At 54.9% G+C, this 26,586-nt stretch overlaps 1 protein-coding gene across 2 annotated transcripts; it reads left to right on the top strand.

The window, feature by feature from the left end:
* On the top strand, nt 1-25,975 carry TKT (transketolase). 2 transcript variants are annotated; one of them, XM_049640706.1, is made up of 15 exons: nt 8,020-8,435; nt 8,967-9,012; nt 10,374-10,491; nt 11,351-11,464; nt 12,221-12,318; nt 16,108-16,299; nt 18,283-18,401; nt 19,862-20,055; nt 20,832-20,996; nt 22,083-22,239; nt 22,370-22,500; nt 23,391-23,474; nt 23,582-23,675; nt 24,880-25,002; nt 25,722-25,975. In XM_049640706.1, the coding sequence occupies exons 1-15, from the start codon at nt 8,354-8,356 to the stop codon at nt 25,895-25,897; spliced, it is 1,893 nt and encodes a 630-aa protein (XP_049496663.1). In that variant the 5' UTR covers nt 8,020-8,353; the 3' UTR covers nt 25,898-25,975. The 2 variants fall into 2 exon arrangements, with proteins under 2 accessions (XP_049496662.1, XP_049496663.1); XM_049640705.1 differs by lacking the exons at nt 8,020-8,435; nt 8,967-9,012 and adding an exon at nt 1-216.
* Nucleotides 25,976-26,586: the final 611 nt, after the last annotated feature.

Here is a 26,586-nt window from a genome sequence, read left to right as displayed (position 1 = left end):
CGGCGCCAGGCCTAGGCCCTGCCAGTCATCGCCGGAGCGGTAGTGCAACCCGTGCGTCTCCGCGACCGCGTCCTCGTCCTCCCCATCCGCTTGCCCGCCCGGCCGCGCCATGGAGGGCTACCATAAACCTGATCAGCAGAAGCTGCAGGCCCTGAAGGATACGGCCAACCGTCTGCGCATAAGCTCCATCCAGGCCACCACGGCGGCCGGCTCGGGGTGAGTGCCAGACGCGTGGCGGGGGAGGGCGCCGTTCCGAAGGCCGCGGTAACTGTGGGCGCGCCAGCTCCGTGTCGCGCTGCACTAAGCCTCCTCGAGGGAGGCGGCCGGGTCGCGGTCAGGTAGCAGAGGCGCGCGCCTTGCAGGGCCCGGGCCGGAGGCGCCTCCCGCCGCGGCGCGCGCTCTCTGGCCGGCTTCCATCCGGTGGGCCGCGGCTCCCGCTGCGTCTCGGGCCCGCCCTGCCCCTCGCCGGGCGCCTGCTCCCTTGCTGCTCCGCGGCGCGCGGACTGCGCTTGGGAATCCGGAGCCGAGAGGGCCACTATTGTTGCACTGTGGCCGAGAGCCCGGCCCTGTGCCATGCGCTCTGCACGCGCGGCCCTCTGTGGGCGGCACCGCCAACGTTCCACCTTGCGGATGGGGAAACCGAGGCTCCGAGTTTGAGTCAGTTGCTCAAGGTGACACACGGCGAGGGCTGCAATTGAAATGCAAGCTGCCCTACGCGAGAGCGTCTGTTTTAACCCTTCATTTTGCGGGTTGAGTGGGGCCGGGCCCTCTCTCCGCCTCACGACCTCTCCCCTTCGCCTCTTCACGTTCCTGCCACCCTTGCTTTTGGGTCTGATTCTGGAGCAGGGGTCTGCTGAGATGCAGAGTGGGGAGGAAGTGGCCGTGTGGATGCAGAACCTCGGCACGCGGCGTGCAGGGGAGGTCTAAGACGTGACCTGCGGGCTGGAGGCGGGAGGAATGGGAGCGGGGATTTGGAAGGCTGAGAGAACCGAGGATAGAGGACAAGGTCCCAGGGCATGGCCAGCCGCCAGGGGCAGGGGCGGGAGGCCCATCCCCCAACATCCTTTCCCGCCAGGCTTTCTGGCTGAGAAGGTGCTGAAAGGCTGCTGCTGACCCCAGGGAGCCGCCTCCGAAGGTAGCAGGGACATAATGACAGGGCGCTGTGCTGCTGGAGGCAGTCGGTGAGGTCCGTTGAGAGGGTGGGCCAGTGAGTTAGTTACTCCACAGGCTTTCTCACTCTGTAAAATGGGAACAGTGGTAGCTCCCACTGAAACTGGGTGGTTTCAGGGATTTCAGCACCTCCCTTGGGGCCTGGCATGAGGCTGCAGAGACTGCCCTGTGCTGGATTGATGAAGTGATCTTGAGGGTTGGGTAGGGGTGATTTTCCAGGAATCTCTCCAATCAAGCTGTGTGTTTAGAACAACCCCAAAATTCTGGCTTCTGGCCAGTGTCATACAGGGTACATTAATAAGTAAATCTCTTCTGACTTTCAGGATGGGTACTCACTCACTTTTTATGCCTTCAAGACCTCCAGTTCTCAGAAGGGATTAGACCTCCCCTGGCGGGCAGCTTCTCCTGCCCTCCCCCCGCCCCCCCCCCCGCCCCATGCATGCTTTAGAGCTGTTATTTCTATCGGGTTTATGTCAGACTTGCCCATTGTGTGTGACGTCCCTTGCCTAGGCAAGGATTTGCCTTACTTGCAGTGCCTCTCCCCTGCCAGACACCTTGCAGTGCCCCTCCCCTGCCTGACACACAGTAGGTCCGCACACCTTGTGTTGCTTGCTGGGTACTACTAGATCTCCTTCCCTTGACCATTTCAGTGGGGTCATTCACCCTGCAGGGCCTTATTGATCCCTACTGTGTGCTAGGACCTGTCTAGCCAGGCTCTTGGGGATCTAGCTGCAGAGACAGCAGTTACCCGACTAAGTGGTGTTACATATCTGAGCATCTTGCGAGGCTAGATATGACCTGCAGACAATTGCAGGGTCCTGCCCCCAAATGGGTATCCCTGGCATGACACAAAGCATCCTTTATTGCTAATGTTGTCTCATGCGTTTTGAGAATAACCGTATGAGATAGATGCTGTTACCTGCACACTTTACAGATGAGGAAACTGAGTTTAGGGTGTTAAGTGAGCTGCCCAAGCTGCTCATTGGTGGCTAGCTATTCTGTGCTCCCAGTGAGGGGCTAGGGTTGATAGGAAGACTCATGGGGCTGGCAGGGAGTGCCAGGCTGGAGAACGGAAGTTGGGGAAAGGAGAAGGCCAGGTGCAGTAATGGCAGGTATCAGTCAAGTCAGTCTGAAGGCACTTGGAGAAATGAAGTAACATTATAATGGAAGGGGCCTCCCAGGGGGAAGTTGGAAAAGGGAAGACCAGGTGCAGTGATGGCAGATGTCACTCAGTCTGAAAGCATTTTGAGAGAAATAAGATAACATTACAGCTGTTGGGGGTGGGATCAGTGGCTCTCCTGGGTCTCTGTTACGGTGGTTAAAAACCTACAGGAAGAAGATACAGTGTGTGGCCCTGAGAGACACTCAAGTTTACATTGTAATGCCTTTTGGAGGAACTCACTGATCTCAAAAAGTGTCCAGTTGCCAAAAGGAAAAAAAGAGCATAGAAGACATGATTCCTGTGTTGTTTGTGAGTGTGTAAAGACGCAGGAGAGACTTAGAGAAAACTTCTTTTTCAGAAGGAAGTAACACTGCTACACAACCCCTGTCACGAGGGGTGTTCGAGGGTGTGTGCTGAGCTCTGTGTGTGCACAAAAGATGGCAACAGAGGACTCTGGATGTTCACCTTGAGGCCCTACCCACTCCCCACAGGGAGTGAGGCCCTGGCCCAGTCTGGGCAGCAGCCACAGCCAAAGTGACCATCCCTTAGGGACACCCCTTTTCTGGGGAGCTTACGCCCTGGGGGAGAAATAGTGCTTGGGCCAGGTCTTTTCATGGCCCCCCACAGGGGCTGCGCTCACACGTTCTGGGTTCAGGAGGGTTCCAGATTCTCAGGAGCTTTCCCATTCCTCTGCCATCGCTGACCCCATGTCAGCTCCCCAGGCCCCAGGGAGTAAGGACACTGGCCTCTGTGTCAGAGGCGCTGAGGGACAGAGCCTCACAGAGGCGCTGAGGGACAGAGCCTCACAGAGGGCTCTTTGTGGAGGCAGCTTCAACAATGGCCAGGCTTCTCCGGGGTCCTATCCCTGCACATGCTGAGGGAACTGTGGCAGGGAGCCAGCTCATCTAGGCCTTAAAAAAGTGAAACCCGGTGGCCTTGTCAGAAGTGGCCTGGCTGCTGAGGCTGGTGATGAAGATTTTGTAGCTCTCATTGACCGGGGCTCTGGGCTGTAGCATTATCCAAATAGTGCTGAGTGCTGTTGGAGGACACCTTTAGAATTAGGCCTGAAGTGTGGGGTTGGGGGAGAGGGGACATGATTTGTGCCTGTAGCGAGTCTCTTGGGTTCTGACCCACAGTGTTGGGAGGGATACCTGGGAATATAATGTCTGGCCAGACCTGGCTGGTGAGCAGAAGACAACAGGAACCTAACCCAGGCCCTGTTCTGAGCATCTGCAGCATCTGACTTCAGCTCAGGTCATGATCTCCCAGTTTGTGAGTTCGACCCCCACGTCCGGCTCTGTGCCTGGCTCCTGTGTCCGGCTCAGAGCCTGGAGCCTGCTTCAGATTCTGTGTTTCAGTCTCTCTCTGCCCCTCTGCCACTTGTGCTCCGTCTCTCTCTGTCTCTCAAAAATAAATAAAAATGTAAAAAAAAAGAAAAAAGAAAGAAAGGCCCTTCCCATCCCAGGGAAGTTTCCCCATCTTGAAAGGAGAAGTCCTTAGGTGGTTTTCAAACTGGATCCCTCACGAGTAGCCTGGGGGAACAGACTGAGCAAGCTCTGGGGTCCTGCCATCTGCTGTTATGAGCTCCACTTTCTGGTGGTCCCTGTAACTTTGAAGTGACAGGAAGGACATACCCAGCTTTGGCATTCGAGGATGCTTTGGCTGAGTGCTCTGAGGGCCCCTTCATGGCCTAGGCCCCTTTGAGTCTCTGGCCCCATGTATGCCCTGTCTCTCTGGGCAGAAAGCTGCTGCCTGGGCCTCCTTTTCCTTGGGGGCTGATTTCCACCCTATCCTGATGCTGACTGAGGCAAGAGCACACACAGCCCGTTGAGATTTCCCCAGCAGCAGCATTTCCCAACTCAGTGTGAAAACACCAGCCTAGAGTGACTCAGTTCTTCGCCTGAGTGACCTTGGAACTCAGCAGTGCTGGTGGTCAGTGTTTCTTGAAACCAAGAACCAGCTTAAGGTCTGACTGAGATGTTCCATGGTTTCCCGTCAGCTCTGAACGCATTGTGGCCCCTGTCACAGCCCTGGTCCCTGGGCTTTACTTCCTTAGGCAGCTCTGTGGTCACTAGAGCCTGGGTCACAGCATCTGGAACTTCCACAGCTGTTTGCCCCGGATGCCTGGAGCGCCCTGAGGGTGGGGGCCTGCCCGGAGGTCTCTGTGCTCTTGCGCTGACCAGTGAGGCAGAGTCTGCTCAGGCTGTTTGTGGGGGTCTAAGGTGAATGACTCCAGTGGCAGGTGGGCCCGGCTGGCTGGGCCTGCACGGTTTGGGCTTCTTGTTCAGAAGTTGCACTTGTGGCCTGAATGGATCTCTGAGGCCTGTACGACGGGACAGAGAAATGCGGACATTCGAGAACTTCCTCCACGGGGGGCTCCCCACCCCTTTTCCTCCTTTGAAAAACAAATCTGGGGGCACCTGGGTGGCTCAGTTGGTTAAGTGTCTGACTTCCATTCTGGTCACGGTCTCACGGTTGGTGAGTTCGAGCCCCACAGCAGGCTCTGCACTGACAGTGAGGAGCCTGCTTGGTACTCTCTCTGCCCCCACCCCCACCGCCTCTCTGCCCCTCCCCTGTTCACTGTCTCTCTCAAAATAAATAAATAAACTTAAAAACAATCTGCAACAGCTCTATTGGGTATTATATGCAAATCATAACATTTTAAGTGTACAGGTCGTGGCTTTTAGTAAACTTAGTAAATTAACCGTGATTGATCATAAGTTTTAGGACACTTCATCATTCCTAAAATGCCCCTCTTGCTCATTTGCACACACTCCCAGCTCCCAGGCGACCACTAATCTAGTTTCTGTAAATTTAATTCTTCTGGGCATTTCATATCCGTGGAATCATACATAATGAGATCTTTAGCGTCTGGTTTTTTTCACTTAGCATAATGTCTGGAAGGTCCTGCATATTGTAGCATGTGGCTGCAGCACTTAGTTATTTTTGTTGCTGAATATTCCATTGTGCAGGGATATACCACATTTTATCTGTTTAGCAGTTTCTCTTAGTATTTAATTTTTTTTTTTTAACATTTATTTATTATTGAGAGAGAGACAGAGCATGAGTCAGGGAGGAGCAGAGAGAGAGGGAGACACAGAATCCGAAGCAGGCTCCAGGCTCTGAGCTGTCGGCGCAGAGCCTGATACGGGGCTCGAACCCACAAACCACAAAATTACGACCTGAGCTGACATCGGATGTTTAACCAGCTGAGCCACCCAGGCGCCCTGATTTTCTCATAGCATTTGCTTTTGTCCTAGCTCTTCTGTTGGTAGACTCTGTGACCTTGGGCAAGGCACTTCCCTTCTGTGAGCCTTAGTGGTTCCATACTCAAAATGAGGAAGAGGTTAACTTCATCTCTGATATGTTAAGTGCAAATATCGAACAACTGCCATTTTTCTGTGCACTGTGCCCAGCTCTTTACACATACACTACCTCATTCCGTGAGGTTCTGTTACTATCTCCATGTTTACCGAGGCTCAGAGAGGTCACATCCTTAGAGGCTGAGGGCCAGGATACATCATTTATTCATTTGTGCATTGTGTGCCAGTAGCTGTTCAGGCCTGAGGATACGACAGTGAAAAGGCTCAAAGTCCCTGCCTGCCCGGAGCTTGTGTTGCAGTAGGATAGACAGACAGAAAATAGGCATGTGATGTCAGGTGGTGGCAAGTGTCAATGCGGGGAAGAAGAGGTCTTTTTATTTAATTTATTTATTTGTTTATTTATTTATTTAGAGAGAAAGAATCTTAAGCAGGCTCCATGCTCAGCACGGAGCCCAACGCAGGGCTCGATCTCTTGACCATGAGATCATGAGCCGAAAATCAAGAGTTGGACGCTTAACAGACTGAGCCACTCAGCCGGCCAGAAGAGGTATTTTTAGATAATGTGGTCAGGTAGGGCTTCTCAGAGGAGGTGGCATGGGATAAAGCTGGGAAAGTCTGGAGGCAGTCTTTCCAGGCAGGAGCCACCTTGGACCGTCTGGGAACAGAAAGAGGTTAGGACTGCTTTCAAGGTTCACTTCCACCTTGCACCCTGGGATTCCCTCCTGAGTATTTTTGTTTAAATAAATATATGCCTAAACAAGAATATAAATAATGCTGGGGCACTTGGGTGGCTCAGTCAGTTGGGTGTCTGACTCTTGATTTCAGCTCAGGTCATGATCTCAAAGTTCATGACCTGGAACCCCACATTGGGATTCTATCTCCTCTCTCTCTGCTCCTCCCCTCCCCCAAATAAATAAACTTTTTTTTAAAGATATATAAATAATGCACATGTTATAAATAATACACTGTATGCGCCTACCACCAGGCTTAAGAACCTAGGACATTACAGTGCTTTAACATTCCTGGGTGTCCCTCCTCCTCCAGAAAGAGCTACACCCTGAATTTTGCTTTTTCAGCCCATTATTTTCCTTATTGTTTTAAAATATTTGTATATCTCTGTAAGTAGGATGGTCTTCTCTGGTCTGCAGATCTTTCTGTAGTGCACTTTGCTCACATGTGGGTGTTGGGTCTGTGTCATTTGCTCATTGTCCCTGTGCTGCAATGTATTCCCTTACCTGAGCATAATATGATGAGTCTATTTTGTTGATGCACACATGGGTGGCCTCCAGGAGTGGCCATTGTAAACGATGCAGGGATAACTCCTGTGTTTCCTAGAGGACACATTTTGCTGGGGGAACGTTCCTACTAGTGGAGTTGCTGGGCCTTAGTGAATGTGCATCTGCAGCTGCTAATTGGTTTCTTTGTAACAATTCAAAGATTACTTGGGTTTTCTATTTCTTCTTGAGTCAGTTTTGATAAGTTATTTTTTTCTTAAACATTTTCCTGTTTTGAAACTTATTTGCATCAGGTTGTTTAGAGTATTGTATCATCTGGTATGCCTGTCCTTCCGCTTCTGACACTGGCCTTCTCTTTTTCTGGATCTTGCCTTATAAGAAGTTTTCTAAATTTGTACTCTTTTGTTAAGAGCTATCTCTTGGCTTTGATTTTTTTTTTTTCTTATTGTATATTTGCTTCCTGTTTCATGAATTTCTATTTTTTATTATCTTTCTACTGTCTGAGCTCACTCCATTTTTCTAACCTTCTAAGTTGTTTCTTGACTATGGGTTTTCAACACTTGTGATTTTTACTTTCTTCATTGGGTACTTACTTCCTCTTCACAGTAGATGACTTCCTTTGTACTTTTACACGTTGGGGTCTCCCTTGGTGAGGCTGTTTGGCATCCCTGGTTTGTTCTTTTGCTGAGAAGCCTTGTGACTCCTTGTGATTTGGCCCAGCTTGAGAATATGGGTGGAGAAGTGTCATTTTTATGGAGACTCGAAGCCATATTGATAATGGAGAGTAGCCTAGTCAGAGGGGTGAGGGACCTTCTCTGCACTTTTCCTGCAGAGAAACTGGTGAAGATATGGAGTGCATGCTAAAGGGAAGAGGGGGAACACCTGGAAGAATGTGTCTTCTGCTAAGTGGGACCATTGAGACACTTATCAAGCCTTACTCTAAGCAGCCAGTGCCCCCTTCATAGGTTGAACAAATCGAGACTGAGAGTGGACTGTTTACTTTGGACAAACTTGTAGTCCCCATGCGTCACAGGGAGTAGGATGTAGAGTACCCTACAGCCCCCCACCTGTCTCTAGCCAGTCCCGCCCCCCACCCGTCTCTAGCCAGTTTGTATCCATGCGTGTGTCACAACACCAGGGGTGGGGCCTCCACCCCCAGAAGTCTGCCCCCAGGCAGGCGGGGGTTGCTGGGAAAACTCAGGCTCTGAAGCCACAGACTCCATACACTTTGGTCCCTGAAGTCCCTGTAGTAGGTTGAGCTTACAAGTAACCATCTCCTGTGTGCTCAGCACTCTACAGTTTACAGCCACATCTCAATCTTTGGCTTGTTTCTTTCCTCCTGCCTGCCGCATGGTCAGCAAGGCGTCATGGTCCCAGCCAGCACGTGAAGAGTTGGAGTAGCACTGAGAGGTTTGGCATCAGGTCCTCCAGCAGATGGTGTGGCCAGTGGTGACAGATGCATTATGTTACCAGGCCTCCCGGCACCCACCCCGCCTCCCACCACAGCATCCCCATTTACAAGTGAAGGACCTGAGCCTTGGGGAGGTGAAGCACTTGTTCTTTCTTTACTCTGTGGGTACCAGGCCAGCAGTGAGGCTGGGATGCAGGCTTTGGAGGGAATAACACTGTAGGCTCACTCACCATGGACCTAGCAAGGAAGGGTTAAAATCAACACTCTTCAGCTTCTGGTGTGTCTTCACAGCTGACCTTCTGCCTCCCTCCGCGTCTCCTCTGCCCAGGCCTGGGCATGAAGCCCCTGTGGGGAATGTCACCTGGGTTCACATGGTGGGCGGGGCAGGTTGAGCTGTTGCACCTGCCTTCCTTCCTTCTTCTCTGAGAGGTTGGCTCACTCTCCACCCACCTCCTTCCCCAACTTCTCATCATGGGGTCATAACTTCCGAAACATGGGGTCCTCAGAGACTGGGCCACCCTGGGAGGCTCGGGAGGCCTGACATCAGCCTAACTGGTGTTGATGGGGATATCCTCCAGCTGAAGGTCAGCACAGGAATGAGGGAGCGGGGTTCCTGCCGGCAGAGCAAGGTTTCCTATTTACATCTCCTCACCTCCCTCTTTCAGGCCTAGTGTCTTTTCCCCATGACCAGGAGTTCATAGAGATGGCTAAGTATAAGATGATTGTGTGCCGGGAATGTGGTACTAAACCAGCATGGGCAGTTCTGGGTTTCTCTACTAATGTGTCTGCGCTGGGAGTGACTCACCCCCTAACCCAGTGGGGGGAGCAGACTGGCAGGGGAGGAGGGAGGTGCGCGTGAACTCCAGATGTTGCATGCCCCCTTGGGTTTGGCATTGGGCATGTTTCCACGTGGACCTCCGAGCAGCATCAGAGGGCTATGCTAAGCTGCATGGAGTGGGTGGCTGGGAGGCACTGGGCTCTGAGGCTAACATATTGACAAAACTGTGGACAAGGGAGGCTTCTTCAGGACCAGCCAGGAATTACAGCATGTCCCCCAGTCTCTAGCCCCAGTGCTGGGTTAATTGTGTGGGGCCCAAAGAGACCTGAACAACTCTTAGCTAAGGTAGAACCTTTGCATTTTCTGTTGTTAACACAGGTTGTTATTTGCTCTCTCAAGTAACTGTATTTCATAGAGCAAGAGGCTAAAGAAAGGGGAGACCCCTTGACCCCACCACTCCAGGGCCGGAAGGGCAGTCTCTTGTGTCAGCGCCCCCTGCAACCCTTGTCATAGAAAGGGTTTTCATTTTTTCATGATCTTAGCCTTTGTGGAAGATGAGATTATATGTTTTGCCTTTTAAATTCTGCACAAAGGCTTGGCTTTTAATGGCTATACCAGCTTTTAAAATGCCCGTTGAAAAGCTTCCAGGTAACCAGTGATGTCTCGGAGAGCCCGAAGCCCCACTTTTCCGACTGCTGACCCCATGGACTGAGGCTGCTGGGAGATTTGTATTCATTCTATGAGCCTTACTACCTCACCCCCCTGCCCATGGCCTGAGAGAGCCAGCACGCTTGGCAGCCTGGGAGGGCAGGGTATCCCTCACAAGTGGGCACCGTCCTGAGCAGTGCCTCCGGGATATAGCTCACGGGTCGGACATAAAGGGGTCACTGCTTCCCGGTTGCTGAGCTCTCCCAACTGCTGTTAGGAGCCGTGAGGTAAGAACTAGGCTCTACTTTCCAGCCTCGACACTGCCTTGCACCGGGTCTATTCTGGGCCCAGTCTCCAGGGCCCCTTCTTTCTTATTCTAGTCTGGCCCCAGAAATATTCAGTTGCTGTGTCTCTGGGGATCTGGACTCTTGGGCCCCAGGAGGGTGAGACCCCGTGCCACCAATACAGCATCCTTGAGACCCCGTGCAGCCCTCCCAGGAATAGGAGCACGTGGCTCTGATTAGCCAGGCCTGTGACTCCTTAGCACATGCACCCCCCAGGACCCCATATGTGGGCCTGAGGTGAGTGCTGTAGGTCAGAGGCCCAGGGCCATGATGCATGCGTCTGTCTCTCTCCTGGCCCACAGCCACCCCACGTCATGCTGCAGTGCCGCGGAGATCATGGCTGTCCTCTTTTTCCATACCATGCGCTACAAGCCCCTGGACCCCCGGAACCCTCACAACGACCGCTTTATACTCTCCAAGGTAGGAGCCCAGCCTGCCAGCCTTCTCCTGGGCCAGGTGTCTCACGGGCCCTGGAATGGTGAGAAGGTGCCAGCAGCGAGTGATCTCCAAGGGGACCTACCCCCTAGTGTAAGCCTGGCCCTGGCCCACCCTCTCCACCCACGCTCCTCGTCCACCGGCTCAGCCCAGCCTGTCTCTTGGTGTCTTTGTCTGTGCTGACCCAGCTGGCACACTAAATCCACGTTAAGAAATAAACAGCTGTTGATAGGGGACCGTGAGAATGATCTGCCAGGTGTTCTCCCCTGTTTCGTGTCAACAGGTAGGACTCAAGTCCATGTCTGGGGTACAGCTTTGTGGCTTTGTGCACACATCTTTCTGTGCTGGGCCAGCACTCCAGGGCCACTGTGTGCTCCCTGAGGAGTGGCGCACCACAGCAGGGTTTGGGATGAGCCGCCCTGTCCTGCCACTCACTCATGAGAATCACAGCCACAAACTATTCCACAGACCCCTGAAATCCACCTGTACCCAACTCTGGCCCTGTGGCCTCTGGGCTCCCAGGGCAGGCATGAGAGCTTAGAAGGCTGTCCAAGTCTGCTCACATGCCAGAAACCAGGGATTAGGGCTGCCGGCTGTCTGCTGGGGATTTGGCATCGACCGGCCCCACAGCTGTGCTCCCCCTGCACCTGTCCCGGAGCCCACTCGGCCTTGGCTGTGGGACCTTTGAGCTGGAGTGGGATGAAGGGGGAATGTGGCCTTCACTTGCTACTGCCCTGGAAGGGCCAGCGGGATCGGCCAGGCCCCGCTTTCAGTGTGTGGCAGGAACAGCCCCCAAGTCTCAGCTCCCCAGCTGATGCCCCCTCCACCGTTGATCCCCTGGCAGGGCCACGCGGCTCCCATCCTGTATGCTGTATGGGCTGAGGCCGGCTTCCTGCCTGAGGAGGAGCTGCTGAACCTGAGGAAGATCACCTCTGACTTGGACGGGCACCCTGTTCCGGTAAGCAGCCCCCACCTCGAGCAGCACAGGCCTCTGTCTCCACTTCCTATTTTTCAAGGGCTGTGGGAAAAGGGGGCAGGGTGCTCACCGAGAAACCGATGGTGTGGAAAGGGGGAAGAGGGCGTTGAGGTGAAGACGGAAGGATGTAGTGGGGGTTTCCAGGGCACAGTCTTCACCCCAAGCTGGTCCTTAAAGACAAGCAAGGCGTTTTGAGGCCCCAGCCCAGGGATCAGCTGCAGAGACGACCTCTCCTCAGGCACCACACATCCAGCCTCCTTGCCCCACTGGGCTTCCCTGGCTGTGCAGACAGGTCCACCGGGAAGTCAGTGAGGGTGTCACAGCAGGATGCTGGTGACACCCCAGGGAAGGGTCCCAGCTTACTCTTTGAGGTGCTGGCTCCTGCGAATGTTCGGAATTTGTGGGTCACCATGAAAACTCACCCCTGCCCCTCCCACCGAGCCGGGCACCCACAAGGGTCAAATGTTTCATCAGTCTTGTCATAGACTCCTCCCGGACACTGTGTAGTAAGGTGGGTGATGTGGGAGCCTGAGGTCACACAGCAACCTTGTGGGCAGGGCTGGCACAGTTACCGTTACAGGAGAGTGAGAGGTCACACCCTGGGTGGAGGCTGCCTGCCCTGCACCTGGATCAGCGGTGGGGGAGGGCGGGCCCAAGACTGGGTTCTGGGAGGGTAGTTGGGAAATGCTATTGCCTGCTGTTTCCCCTGTGAGTAACTGTGGCTCTCTGCTATGACAGAAACAAGCTTTCACCGATGTGGCCACTGGCTCCCTGGGCCAGGGCCTTGGGGCCGCTTGTGGGATGGCCTACACGGGCAAATACTTCGACAAAGCCAGGTAACACTCGCACTCCCCAAATGCTACCCTCAGTAGTTTTGGGAGGGGTCCTCAGTGGCCCGCCTTACCGTTGCACCCAGGTACCTCCTCTTGAGGTGGGGATTAGAAGCTGAGTAACCATGCATGCGGGACCATGACCGGCCCCATTTCTAGATGAGGAAATAGGCTCATAGGAGCAGAGACATGCCCAGTGTCCCTTCCTAGTGACGGCAGGGCCAGGAGTGCACCGAGAGTCATTGGGCTGGTGAATTCCTGTGGCATTCCCCAAGACCAGCATCTGGACCCTGAAGTCTCAGAAGGCCCCACCCCTCCGGTGTCTGGCCACATGCCCAGGCTCGAGCCACATGCCTTCGTCGTGGGGAAGGAGATTATGTGTTCTGCAGGGTTCTGGGCATCCCTGAGCCCCACCTGTCAGCCAAAGAAGAAACAAACACTGGGGAGATTGACCTGCAGAGGGTGGGCAGAGAGGTTTGCCCCTCCAGCCCAGGGACGTGTGGAGGAGAACCCCCTTGCGCCAGATCTCAGTCACAAGGCTATGTAGTGTGGCCAGATTGGGCCTGCAGACCGGTGTCTTTATTGGTAGGAGGGGAGAAGTGTTGGCTGCGTCAGATGGTTCCTTCATTCCTTTATTGACTGGGACCCTGTGCAGTGCTTTCTAGGGTTTCACCTTGATAAGCCCCCTGTGGGCTGGGTGGTGACATGACTACACTTACCCCTCTCACAGATGGGAAAACTGAGGTAAAATACTTTCCTAGTGGTGGCGGCAGGATTTGCACCCAGGACCAGCATCCAGAGTGTATTAAGAGGCCCCAGGCTGCTCTGAGGAGCCCGAGGGAAGCAGATTCTGGGAGCCCGTGAGTAGGATTCCTGGAGGAGTCCCTTCCCCAGTGCCCTGCAGTCCACTGGCAGGACAAGGACCACAGCCAGGGCAGTCAAGAGGGTATGGTGGTCACTGTGGATCCAGTGAAGAGAAGGGCTACAGAGAGCCTCATAGGATGTGACACTATGTGCAGGGGAAGGGGCTCCTGAGACCACTCTCCAGGAGGTGAGCTGAGGCTGGGGGCTTTCAGACCCTCTTGGGGCCAAGCTCAGCTCCACCAGAAGTGATTCACCATGAGGTGAAAGGCACAAAGAATGGGATGTATGTTTAAGAGTATTTTATTTGGCCCAGAACCAGAGATGTGAGTTAATTATTCCCTACAGATGCTTGAAATAATTCCCTGTGAAGGGTCATTTCCTGACCCTAACATAATGGAACAAGCCAGTGTAGGGAGAAGGGGTTTAGCTGGGTTCTCAGCAGCCAGGGCTGGCTAAGGCTCAGGCCCTTAGACTGTACCTTGTCGGGAGCGGGCGGGGATGTCAAGGGAATTACCCGGCTCCGGGAGGTAGCGGCCTGATCGAATAGATCTGGCCTCGGGTCACGTCTCTCCTGTCATTCAACCAAGAAACATACGTCAAGTTGGCTCACTTTCATTTCTCTTTTAAATAATTTTGTTTGAGTTGTCGAGTACAGTTACAGCTCATGTGAAAAATATGGAACAGCATTAAAAAGAAATGAACCATTTTCCTAGTCTCAGCTACCTCCCATTTGAATCTCATTTAATGTACCATATTTCCTCCATGTTATTGAGAGAAGAAACTTAGAAATTTGTAATCTTAGTATGTATACAATTTTACATTCTGCTTTTTAGAAAAATCTAAGCATCGTGAATATTTCTCCCTTAACTGTCAAGAGCTAGTTTTTTGCTTTTTTTTTTTAATGTTTATATTATTTTTGAGAGACAGAGAGACAGAACACAAGCGGGGAAGAGGCAGAGGGAAAGGAGACACAGAATCCAAAGTGGGCTCCAGGCTCTGAGCTGTCAGCGCAGAGCCTGACGCGGGGCTCGAACCCACAAGCCATGAGATCATGACCTGAGCCGAAGTCGGATGCCTAACCAACTGAGCCACCCAGGCGCCCTGAGAGCTAGTTTTAATGATTGCGTAGTGTTCTCTTTTATGGATATAAACCTGTTAGGCAGTCCTGTTGGACATTTGAGGTGCTCTTCAGATAACTTCTGCAGCAAAGGTAGGCCTCTCTTTAGGGTTCCTTCTCTTCAGGGTAGTTCATGACCGTGGGCATTTGCAGCCCCCTCTCCAAATCTAGCAACTTCAGTACAGAGCCTCAGGGTTAGCCCCAGCTTCCGTGGGGCCCCTTTCCTGCTCATGGGCTGCCAAGTGTCTCCTCAGGACCTTAGCACGCCCTCCTGATCTGAGCCTGAGGCTACGCTCCACCCTTGGCCCCAGTGTGACTTCCCTAGAAGTGGGCTTGGCCTTGGGAAGGCAGCCAGTGTGCTTCCGTGCAGTCTCCTGGGGAAGTCAGGTTCCCTACCAGTCTCCATCAGGCTCCTCACTTTCTGGAGCTTCTGTACCAGATGCAACCCCTGCAGCATCTCTGGGCCCCCTTGCAGCCTGCAGAGGGGACAGGAGACCAGCGTGGGGACAGAACACAGCTTCAGACAGGCCCTCTTCGAGTGTGGACCCAGCGGCCTGGCCTGCTGGAGGCCACAGAAGGGAAGGCACAGGCAGAGGGAGGATGCTGGAGCCCTCCCTGACCTGGCGGCCTGCAGAAGTGCTGAGTCATGCTGACAGCACACCCCGGCTGTCCCCGCCTCTTTTCCAGCTCCCCTGCCTTGGCCTGGAAGTCGGAGGCCCTGAAGCTAGAACAGTTCAACTGCGGCCCACTCCAGGGCTTGCCTGCTGCAGCAGCAGGCAGCTGTGTCCCCTCTGAGCCTCACTCCCTGGGGCCACACAGCTGGACCCCAGGCCAGGAAAGGGAAGGATCTCCATGTCCTGTCACTGCTTCCTCTGTGTGTGTTCCTAGACAGCAAGGAATGAACAGTGTGGGCTAAGGTCCCCAGCTGCGTGATCTTTAGACAAGACCCTCGATTTTTGAGCCTGTTTTCTTGTCCGTGTGATTTGGGAACAGCAAGTACGCTTACCTCAAGGACAGGGCTACTCAGTACAGGGAACCCCTAGGTGCCACACACAGGCCCGTGGATGATGAGGTCATTGGATCTAACGCCTGTGGCCGCTGCCCCTCAGCCACCTCCGTCCCCCCACATCTCAGAGTCTCTGAACTGGTGTCCCTTCCTCTAGCCTCATCCCCTTGGCTCCACCCTCCCTGGGATCTAAGGAAGGCTCTGTTCACTAGGTAACTTGCCCCCAAGTTCAGTGCTCTTTTTATCAGGTAGCACTGCCTTTGAAGCCATCATGGTTGCCTTGTGGACTCAGGACAAGGCCCCCAGGACAGAGAAAGGGCTGGGCCTAGCGTGAGTCTTGGGGTGAGAAGCAGCCTTGGAGCCTCAGGGAGAGCCCATCCTAGGATGCACTGTTCCCACCGTGATCCCGGTCCTCAGGTGCCCCTGTTAGTGACCCTTCTCTCACCTGACAAATTGCCCTGGGATGCTCCTGGTGCCATGTCTCGGCCTCCCCATCCTGCCCCTGGGATCGAGTCCCCAGGGCTCCCCAACATTACTAGTTCCTGGGCAGGTGGAGAGAAGTAGACCCACCCCATGCAGGTGTCTCAAGTCCCGTGCCCCCAGTGAGAGTAACCCCACCAACTGTTCATTTACTCAGCAGAGCCCTGGGTGTGGCCCCAGCTGGGCAGCAGGGACCTGACGGATGGCACTGTCGGATGTCTTGTGCGGCTGCTGTGCCCTTCTCTGGGGACAGCTCTCCAGGAGGGATGGGCTGGGAGCACGGGGCCCCGGATGAGGGGTTAGCCTCTGACCCACTTCCTTTCTGCAGCTACCGCGTCTACTGCATGATGGGAGACGGGGAGCTGTCGGAGGGCTCTGTGTGGGAGGCCATGGCCTTCGCCAGCATCTACAAGCTGGACAACCTGATTGCCATTCTTGACATCAACCGCCTGGGCCAGAGCGACCCCACCCCGCTGCAGCACCAGGTGGACGTCTACCAGAAGCGTTGCGAGGCCTTTGGGTAAGTACAGGGAGGGCTGTGGCCTGAGCACGCTCACGGCAAAGGAGCCATCCCAGCTGGAAGCTTTTCAGGTTCAGGGGCTGAGTCAGCTGCGAGCCAAGCCCCATCTAAAGAAGGTGTCTGTTTTTCAGCGTTCGACTCAAAATTTCAGACTTAAACTAGCAACCCAGGCCTCCAGCTGGAGTTGTGGGCTGAGGCCCAGTGTGAGTGAGTTCCTTTATTGGTGAGGCTGTGGGACATGATAGTTCTCGAGGGGTTTGAGCATCCGTCCGGTGGCTACTACCTGTGCATGGCCCTAGCCAGCCTGAAGGGCAGAAGCAGGCCCCCTCTCCTGGTGAAGTGGGAAACATGGGGTTTTCAGATTTCCTCAAGGGGCCATGAATGGTTGGGAATTTGGGGTCACGTACTCCCAAGCAGGGAGGTCATCTGGGTGGGTGTTAGCCAAGGGGGGGCTCTCACCTCAGTGTCCCTCCCCTAACCCAAATAAAAGCTGTGCTTGGTTGAGGCTCTAGGGAACCCAGGCCCCCGCACTCATCCTCTGCTGAGGAGGCCCTGGGCTGGGGCTGTGCACGGTTCCAGGGGCCAAGGGCCTTCAGGGCCGCTCTTGTAGAGGAGTCTACCTGGCAGAGGTCAAAGGTGGGATTGCAGTCTGTGGTTACATAGCAGCCACAGGTTGTTCTCTCTGGTGACTGACCTGACAGAGGAGGACACTGGGCCACCGGTGTCTCTAGAGCCTCCCCAGGCTGTGTTGGCTGGGGACTTGCAGCATAACCCTGGCAGTGTCCCTGGGTCTGTGTCCATAACCTGTGTCCACAAGTCCTGGTTGTGTCAACAACTTGCATTGTGAACTTGGGCAGGCAGGCTTGTTCCATCCTCGGTGCCTCAGTTCATGTGTCTATAAAATGGAGGAAACAGAGTGCCTGGGTGGCTCAGTCGGTTAAGCATCTGACTTCAGCTCAGGTCATGATCTCGTGATCTGTGAGTTGGAGCCATGCGTCGGGCTCTGTGCTGACAGCTCAGAGCCTGGAGCTGTTTCAGATTCTGTGTCCCCACCTCTCTCTGCCTCCCCCCTGCCCCATCTCTCAGAAATAATAAACACTAAAAAAAAACATCTTTACATTAAAAAAAAAAATGGGGGAAACAACAGTACCCAGCCCAAGGGATTGTGGTGAGGCTGCAGTGGGTTCATATGTGTGGTGCTCGGTGAGTGCCCACAGAGTGCACACTCAGGACACGTTAGCTGCTATCTTATTGCTACTAATTTTATTGCTGTTGATTGCTACTGGAGTCCCAGAAAGGAGGGCCTAAGAGAGAAAGTTCAGCCTGTCCAGGCTCCTTCCCTTCTATCTTTGTCAGCCTGGCTCACTTTGTGTTTCCAGCACCACATCCAGCATTTATGGAGTGATGAGATGTGTTCCCTGAATAAAAGGCCAACAGCAGACACATTCCAGACCCAGTGCATTGTCCCCAATGCAGCTTTCAGGAAATGAGTAGATTTCAGGGAAACCAGTAGATCAGAAATGAAAGAGAAAATAAATGGACCAAGCTTTGCAATACTTAGGAAAGAGAAAGAAAATCTATTCAGAGGCAAATAAGAGGAAGTAAAAGAATGTGTACAAAGGAGAAAGAAAAAGAGAAAATGAAACCAAAAGTGGGAAAGAAAGTCCAAAGTCTTTTTTTTTCTTTTTTTAATGTTTATTTTTGAGAAAGAGCAAGTGGAGGAGGGGCAGAGAGAGAAAAGGAGACAATCGGTAGCAGGCCCCTGGAGGTTGGTGCAGAGCCTGATGTGGAGCTCGAACTCCCTAACCACGAGGTCATGACCTGAGCTGAAATCAAGGGTTGGATGCCCAATCGACTGAGCCACCCAGGCGCCCCTGACACTCTTCAGTGTTTCCCAGCCTATGGCTGTGCAGCAGAGTGAGGGCAGCCCCTCGGGGGGTGGGCCCCGTCCCTCACTGCTCACTCTCCTTCCTCTGTCCCCAGCTGGCACACCGTCATCGTGGATGGACACAGCGTGGAGGAGCTGTGCAAGGCCTTTGGCCAGGCCAAGCACCAGCCGACGGCCATCATCGCTAAGACCTTCAAGGGCCGGGGGATCTCAGGTCTGTCTGCACACCCTGCCTCGCTCACCCCACCCCTGGGACCAGGCCCTGTGGCCAGCGGAGGCAGTAGGGCTTTCCACAGGTGGGGGTGGTCTCTGAGGTCCTGTATCTGGGGTAGTACTGACCCTTTGCCACCTTATACCGCATGCACCTGTCTGGGGAAGGGGGGGCAGGCGATGCTGTGCTCTGAGAAGTGACTCAGTGGTCAGCGTGGCTGAGCCAGGATTGAAGCCCAAGTTGGGCAGGAGGAGAGGAGGGCCTGCAGGAGGACTCACGAGTGACACGGTCCCCCACACCTTTCCTGGTTGTCATTTGCACGGCATCCTTGGCAGCTCTCGCCGTCTGCCCTGAGTGGAAGGGCTGGCACAGAGGGCCCAGAGAACCTGGGAAGACCGGGTAAAGTGCGTCCAGAGTCCTGTATGAGCAGAGGGCCTGGAAGGGTCTGGAAGATGTTCCTGGCTGGGCCTGAGAGCATGATGCAGGTGTAAGCCTCCTCCCCAGCACTCAGGCTCCTGGGGCTCCAGACCCCTTGGGCTGAGGCAGCCCTGGCCCATGGTAGACATGGGAAAACATGGCTAGAAGTGGTCAGGGAACTTGCCCAGGGACATGGGGCCTAACTGTAGACCTCGGGCCAGCTTCCCTGTGCCACGCACTGTGGCAGCCCACCTGCCCACGTGGACTCAGGAAATGAGGACAAGTACTGCTGTGTGGGAGAAGGTGCGTGGGTCTGGAGCCTTCTGGTAGAGGGTGGACATCAAGGAGAAGACCCCTGGGTATCCTCCCCACCCCAGTGCTGCTGCCTGGCACTGATGCCTCAGGTGTTACCATCAAGTGGGATCTGGAAACCGCAAAGCTTCTGGGGCAGGCGGTGGTCTGTGGGGGTGCTGCATGCTATGTGGGAGGGTCAGTCCTTGGCTCTGCCTGGGCCGCAGTGACCTCAGAGGAGGGGGCTCTTAAGCCTTGCTGGTCCTCACACAGCAAGGCAGCATGGTGAGGAACGCGCCTGGGTGCCATTCTGCTGCACACCAGTGTGTTGGGTGACCTTGACCGTGCTCCCTCTGCTCTGGGCCTCAGCTTTGCCTCTCTCATGGGCAGCATTCCTCCTGACCAACCCATTCAACAAACTGAGTAGGTTTCTACAACAGATCCCTCCCTGCAGGTAGGGAGGCAGTACAGCGGCCCATGCATGCTCCCCTCCCCCATTGGCTGTGGGCTCCTGGAGAACTGCCGGCTACTTGGTGGGCACCAGGCATGTGGACTCCTGGTCACCACGACCCTCTTTTCCTGACCCCCGTAGCTCCCAGCACAGGGCTCTGCCTCACTGGGGCAGCATCCTTCCTGCCCTGTATTTTCCCCTCCAGGGAGGCCTTCTGGCCTGCCCTCAACTGGTGGAGCAGTTTCCTGGCCCTCGGGAACTACTGTCTTACTGGGCCCTCTGCCCTCCTCTGTTGCACCCACAGGCATAGAGGACAAGGAGGCTTGGCACGGGAAGCCCCTCCCCAAAAACATGGCCGATCAGATTGTCCAGGAAATCTGCAGCCAGATCCAGAGCACGAAGAAGATCCTTGTGACTCCCCCACAAGAGGATGCCCCCTTAGTGGACATCACCAACATCCGCATGCCCAGCCCACCCAGCTACAAAGTTGGCGACAAGGTACAGAGTTGGGCCTTGCTTTTCTGGCCTGGCTGGCGTGGTCGTTGTTCTCTGGTTTCCAGAGCCTGGGGCTGAGATGTGTCTCTGGGAGGCTCAGAAAGGGAGAGAAGAGGGATTTGCTGGTGAGGAGGAACCCTGAGGTGTTGGTCCTGCCATCTCCTCCGTGGGGACTGCCAGCTCTGGAACTATTTACCTGCACAGGCTCAGAGAGGACAAGAGACTTGCCCAGTCACACAGCAACCTACTGGCAGTGCTGGGATCAAAGCCCACAGCACCTGAGTGTCTCTCCATCCCTGGCCCTTCACCCTGAGTCCCTAGGTCTGAGCTCAGGACTCTTCCCCCCCACCCCCACTCCCCACCCTCTGGTGTGTGGCCTAGCAGAGCCTCAGCAGGCCTATCCTGCTCCAGGGCCCTCCCCTGTGTGAACCATTACCAGGCTTTATGACTCCCAGGCCCTCTGTGTATTCCTGTGTGGAGTGGGGTAGATTCATGGACCTCTGTCACAGGAGTGGGGGGATCTGTTAGAACATCTGCAGCTTGGAGGGCTCACAGCTGGGCTCAGGACAAGAGGCTGCAGGCACTTCCAAGACCTGTAGAAGTTCTCATTGGCAACCTTACAGAACTTAAATTTCCATGGGACTGGGTGTTGCCGGGCCTCCTTTTTCTGCCCCTATTGTTCTCCTTTTCCTCCCTAAAAGCTGCAGCCCCTCCGCTGAGGCCAAGCCAGGCTTCAGGCCATCCCGGTGCTCAGAGCCCTCATGCTCTATCCCCCACAGATAGCTACCCGCAAGGCCTATGGACAGGCCCTGGCGAAGCTGGGCCGCGTCAATGACCGCATCATCGCCCTGGATGGGGATACCAAGAATTCCACCTTCTCAGAGATCTTCAAAAAGGAGCACCCAGACCGATTCATTGAGTGCTACATTGCTGAGCAGAACATGGTGGGTGCTGGGGTAGGCAGGCGGGCACAGGCCAGCCACAGCCTTGGGGCTGAGGTCCTCCTGTTCCCCTGGGGCAGCTATGTTGGCAGTGTTAGGTGCCTGCTGGAGGCCATCCCAGGGAGACCACAGGAACCGCCAGGACCTGGCATTGACCTCGAGTACTATAGTGGCAAGGGAGAGGGATGTGCCCGTGATCGTTGGGTGCACATATCCCGGATGAGGGTACAGACAGGAGCTGAGTGAGGCTGAGATCGCACGCAGGAAATGCGGTGTTGAGGCCACGCGTGCTGGTGAAAGGTGTGCGAGGCCTGTCTCTTGGGGTAAAGGGCCTTCCAGGTGGTAGGACAGGCACAGTCACAGGCTGGAACATAATGGGTCCAACAGCCCTGGTCCTCTGGCCAAACTGCCCAGCCTGGCCTACAAGCCCCCAGCGACTGGGAGCTTCCTCTGTCTGAAGGCCGTCTGGCCCTACCCTATCCAAAATTCTTTCTCCCGCTGAAGTTCTGTCTCTGAGGCTTCTAGTCTGGGCAGCTGGAGGGTCCAGACCAAACTGGCAGGGTGTGTGGGCTGGTGTGGGCCCAGGGGCTGGGGAAGGAGGACTCACATCAGGAGGCAGCCAGTTTGGAACCACTGCCTGCATTCGGTGCTTCTAAGCAGGGATTTGGGTCTGGAACTTCCTCAGGCATAAAGAGGGTTGGGGAGGACTGGTGTCTGTAGAGGGCTGGGGGTTGGCCAGGAAGATGGGGCCTGGGGTTTTGCAGAACCCCAGGAAAGAACATCTGTGTCCAAGTTTATTAGCCTACCCTCTGCAAGGTCTAGCTTATTTGCTAGAAAAAAAATCCCCAGGAAAGTAATTTTAAGAGAATTTTTGACGTGGCTATTCCAAGTCAAAGGAGTTTGATGTTCAGAGACAGACTGTGGAATCCGTGGGTACCCAGGGATCTCTTGCATGGGGAGAAGGGAATTTACTTACTAGGATGACTGAATCCTCCGACCCTCAAGAGGGGTGAGACGTTCTGGGCTCTCCGGCCACCCTCTCCCCCCTCTTTGGGGCCGACACTGACCACCCCCCTACCTGCTTCCCAGGTGAGTGTCGCCGTGGGCTGTGCCACACGCAACCGGACAGTGCCCTTCTGCAGCGCTTTCGGGGCCTTCTTCACACGGGCCTTCGACCAGATTCGCATGGCGGCCATCTCGGAGAGCAACATCAATTTCTGTGGCTCCCACTGTGGTGTGTCCATCGGTGAGTTGAACGGGGCCAGGACGCTTGCACCTGTAACTTCCCCAGACTTTCAGATCAGGAGGTTGGGGATACAGGATTCCATTCCATGGGTGGGGGGCTTATTTCAGTTGTATCCTTTCCCACACCCCAGGGGAAGACGGGCCCTCTCAGATGGCTCTGGAAGATCTGGCCATGTTTCGGTCAATCCCCACTGCAACCGTCTTTTACCCAAGTGATGGTGTGTCTACGGAAAAGGCAGTGGAATTAGCAGCCAATACAAAGGTTGGTCACATGGCTATTCTTTTTTTTTTTTTTTTAATGTTTATTTTTGAGAGCAAGTGGGACAGAGGATCTGAAGCGGGCTCCATGCTGACAGCAGAGAGCCTGATGCAGGGCTTAAACCCACAAACCGAACCACGAGATCACGACCTGAGCCAAAGTCAGACACTTAACCGACTGAGCCACCCACAGGGCCTGGTCGGTCACGTGGCTATTCTTGACCAGTATGGGCGGGTTGGTGTCAGCATGCCAGCCAAGAGCTGGTCTGGTCATTGACTGCCCCACAGTGGTGTCTCCTGAGCTTGCCACTGGTGTTTGTAGTTTGTAGAGGTTAGATCAGGAAAAACAAAATACACATGCCCCTTCCTGCCACATAGCAGACATTGCTAACCCAGCCCTGTACTCTCCCCACTGAGAATCTGCAGCTCCTGCACCATCGGGCCGTTGACGCCTGTCTGCTCCGCCAAGCTGGGCTCTCCAACACCGAAAGAATGGGCTGAGTAATATGGTTTCGACCAAGAGCCACAATGCCGTAGACTGGGGTGCCCCCATGGGTCCCCTTCCTTTGCCAGATGCCTTCTGGGGGAAAGCCCGACTTAGAGATCAGCCTACCTGAAAGAACAGCCATTTTCTGTCTGGGGCCTGGGGCTGGCCAAGCTGCTGGGCTGCTCTCGCTCAGGAGGAGTGTCTGGAGAGGTCCACCCTGTTGAGGAATGACAGTCCCTTTTCCTACTGGAGGGGCAGCCAGCATGAGGTGGCTTGTCACACACCCATGGGGGGACAGCATGGTGGAGATTTGCAAATGAGGAAGGCTGGCCTTTCTAGAAGGAATCCACTCCCTGAGGTTGGCCGCGCCGCCTCCTATAATCCTTTGTCATTCTGCTCTGTTCCAGGGTATCTGCTTCATCCGGACCAGTCGCCCAGAAAACGCCATCATCTATAACAGCAATGAGGATTTCCAAATCAAACAAGCCAAGGTCAGTGCCATACATGGCCCTGGTGAGATCCCCAAAGCATGCCCGAAGCCAGGGCTCATCCCAGGCCACCAATCCCTGAGCCTCATTGGCATCCATGTCCTCCCCAGGTGGTCCTGAAGAGCAAGGATGACCAGGTGACTGTGATTGGGGCCGGGGTGACCCTGCACGAGGCCTTGGCTGCTGCCGACCTACTGAAGAAAGGTGAGCAGGGAGGGACCCAGCAGGTCCCAGATCGGGTGCTGATGGTGTACTAGGTCTTGGGGGTGAGAATGAGTCTCCTCGAATTAAATGGTAGTGATAAAAGCCACCTTTTGAGCACTTGTGACTATGTGGCCAGCATGATGCTAAACGCTGGGGCTGCAGTGGCCATAGGCCCAGGGCCACGGGGCAGGACTTGAGGTGCCTCAGCACGGTGGTCAGAGCAGAGGTCTAGAGCCTGCCAATAGGCCTGAATCGCCACTTAGTGGGGGCACTGGTTATTAAGCATCACCATGCCTCAGTTTTCCCACCCATAAAATAGAGATACTGTTTCCCTCCCGGTGGGGCTGTCCTGAGGATTTAATAAATGTGACCTAGCATTGTTATCACTGCAGGCTCACAGATGTTAGCTACTGATACAGTAGGGGAATTAGCCCCCACCCACACTGCAGAATCGCAACAGACGCCTCGTCGTAGCTGTGCTGAGCAGGAAGGAGAAGGCAGACATGGGTGTCCTTAGGAAAATGACCTCAGATGTGGGTAGGAACTGATAAGCAGAGAGGCCCAGGCAGAAGGAACAGTGTGTACAGAGCTCCAAGTTGCTGGAGAGAAGCCAGGGGCAGCCCAGCCCTGTCAGGGATGGAGACCCAGGGGGAAGACTTGAAGCAGGCACGGAACAGTCAGACTTGTCCTTCTGAGGCCATTCTGCTGGGTCCCCGCCTGACCTGGCACCTGGGCCTGCAGCCACTGCACCCCGTGAGCCCTGGCCCTGTCTCGCCTCAGACACCTGGAGCTGTCCTCTGGCTTTCCCTGTATCTTCAAAGGCACCTGGGAGGATGAAGCAAAACTGTGCAGGTCCCTGCCGTGCCACTCCGCACTCTTTGGTGGTGCAAAGGCTGAGATCTCCTGACCCAGGATACGAGGGAAGAGAGGGGCGCTTCTGTTCCCCGAGACCAGATGCTCCTAAACCAGGGAGTGCGGGATGCCAGAGGATGTGGGCATCACAGATCAGCAGAGATAGAGGGCAAGCCACTGAGGGTTGGCAAACACTAGCCAGGTGGAGGGAACAGAGGGACGGAGGATGCAGGCCTGTAACTGTGCAGCGACTCTTCAGACACCTCTGCCTGCCCCCACCTATCAGAGGACACACCCACAGCATCCAGCACATTCTGCTCAAACCGCGCCCTTGTGTTTTCTCCCCTCACAGAGAAGATCAACATTCGTGTGTTGGACCCCTTCACCATCAAGCCCCTGGACAGGAATCTCATTCTCAGCAGCGCCCGAGCTACCAAGGGGAGGATCCTCACCGTGGAGGACCATTACTACGAAGGTGACGAGCCCGAGCTAGAGAGGCAGGAGCAGACGGGTCAGGGGAGGGCCAGGGCCACAGGACCACAGTCAGAGGGCTGGACGTCTCTCCATCCCCCGCCCCAGGAAACCCAGAGCCGTCCTGCGGAGCAGCTAGTACCTGGCCTCTTAACGGGCCCCAGGCTTGGCCAGGGACCCAGCAAACGCAGCTGCTGGCATGGCTCCTTGGAGCCCCTGCCTCCCAGGGAGCCCGTGAGGATCTTGACCTTGCCTCTAAGAGTAGAAAAGGTGGCCTGTGTCCCTGACATAGTTGGGCGTTAAGGCTGTTGTACAGGATCGCACTGGGAAAGCAACACAGAATCTCTGTCTTGTACGGTCCTGTGCACAGCAGCCCCTCACTAGCACACTCCATGTGTCCTCCAGGACAGGCTTCACGCCAGGGGAAGAGATGGGCCTAGTTTCTGGGGTCAAGTCCAGATGCTCATTCGTTTATAACCGCTGCCCAGAGGATGGTGTTAAAAATGATACAGAGGCTGCATTTGGGCCTATGACAAAACATAAGTATCGTGAGTGATTGGTGATGTCTGCTCTGGCCGCAGGCCCAGAGGAAGGTGTATGTGTGCGGTCTCTGTCATCCTTGGGTAAAGGAATAAACTCAGATTAGCAGAGGGCCGGGGAGGAGGTGCCCACTGCTCACCCTGAGGCCCACATCACCTGACTCACCTCCTTTCCTTTACCCAGGTGGCATAGGTGAGGCAGTGTCCTCCGCCTTAGTGGGTGAGCCTGGCATCACTGTCTCCCGCCTCGCCGTTGGCGAGGTACCAAGAAGTGGGAAGCCAGCTGAGCTGCTGAAGATGTTTGGCATCGACAGGGATGCCATTGCACAAGCTGTGAGGGACCTTGTCACCAAGGCCTAGTAAGGGTAAAGTGTGCAAAGGGTTCTACACATTCCCGAGATTCTGGCAAAGGTGCTCAAAGATGTAGTGAGAGGATAATAAATTTATGTTTTGAGAAAAAATGAATTATCCCTGAAGTGTTTATTTGACGTGAATGCAGCCAGTGCTGGTAGAGGGCGAGGGAAGGCATCTGGGTCTTGGTCAGTCACCTCCCCTGGGCCCAGCATCTGCCCTCAACCGCCAGAACTGCTCCTGCCCCCAGACACTGCCAGACAACGTTAAACTGCAGCCTGCCTTCCAGCCCAGAGGCCACAACGCAATCTCACCTCACCCTCAGCCAGCGGGCCCGTGGAGGTGAGGGAGCCTCCTCCTAGTCTGGAGGGCCCCTCAGGGCCGCCTCACCTTCCTCACAGCCCTGTGGTCAGAGGTCTCCCTGGGTAGGGAGGCGCATTTGTTTATTGTCCCAGCTCCTCAGGTCCTCTTAACTAGTAGCCTCAGAGAAGCAGAGAGAAACAGAGCAGCCCCTCTCCTGGGGAAGGTGACCCCCTCAGGTTGGCATCAGAGTGGCAGGTGGTGAGGCAAACGAGGAGGCCCAGCTGCGACCCGGCACCACAGACCAGAAGTTCTCAATCCCGTGTGCAGAGTTTATGAAGATGCAGGTTCCCAGGCCTTGCCTCTGGAGCCTGGGATTCCATGTGACAGCAGGTCCA

This window comes from Panthera uncia, chromosome A2 (genome assembly GCF_023721935.1).
Source record: "Panthera uncia isolate 11264 chromosome A2, Puncia_PCG_1.0, whole genome shotgun sequence".
Lineage (NCBI taxonomy): Eukaryota > Metazoa > Chordata > Mammalia > Carnivora > Felidae > Panthera > Panthera uncia.
This window is presented reverse-complemented; position numbering and strand designations above follow the sequence as displayed.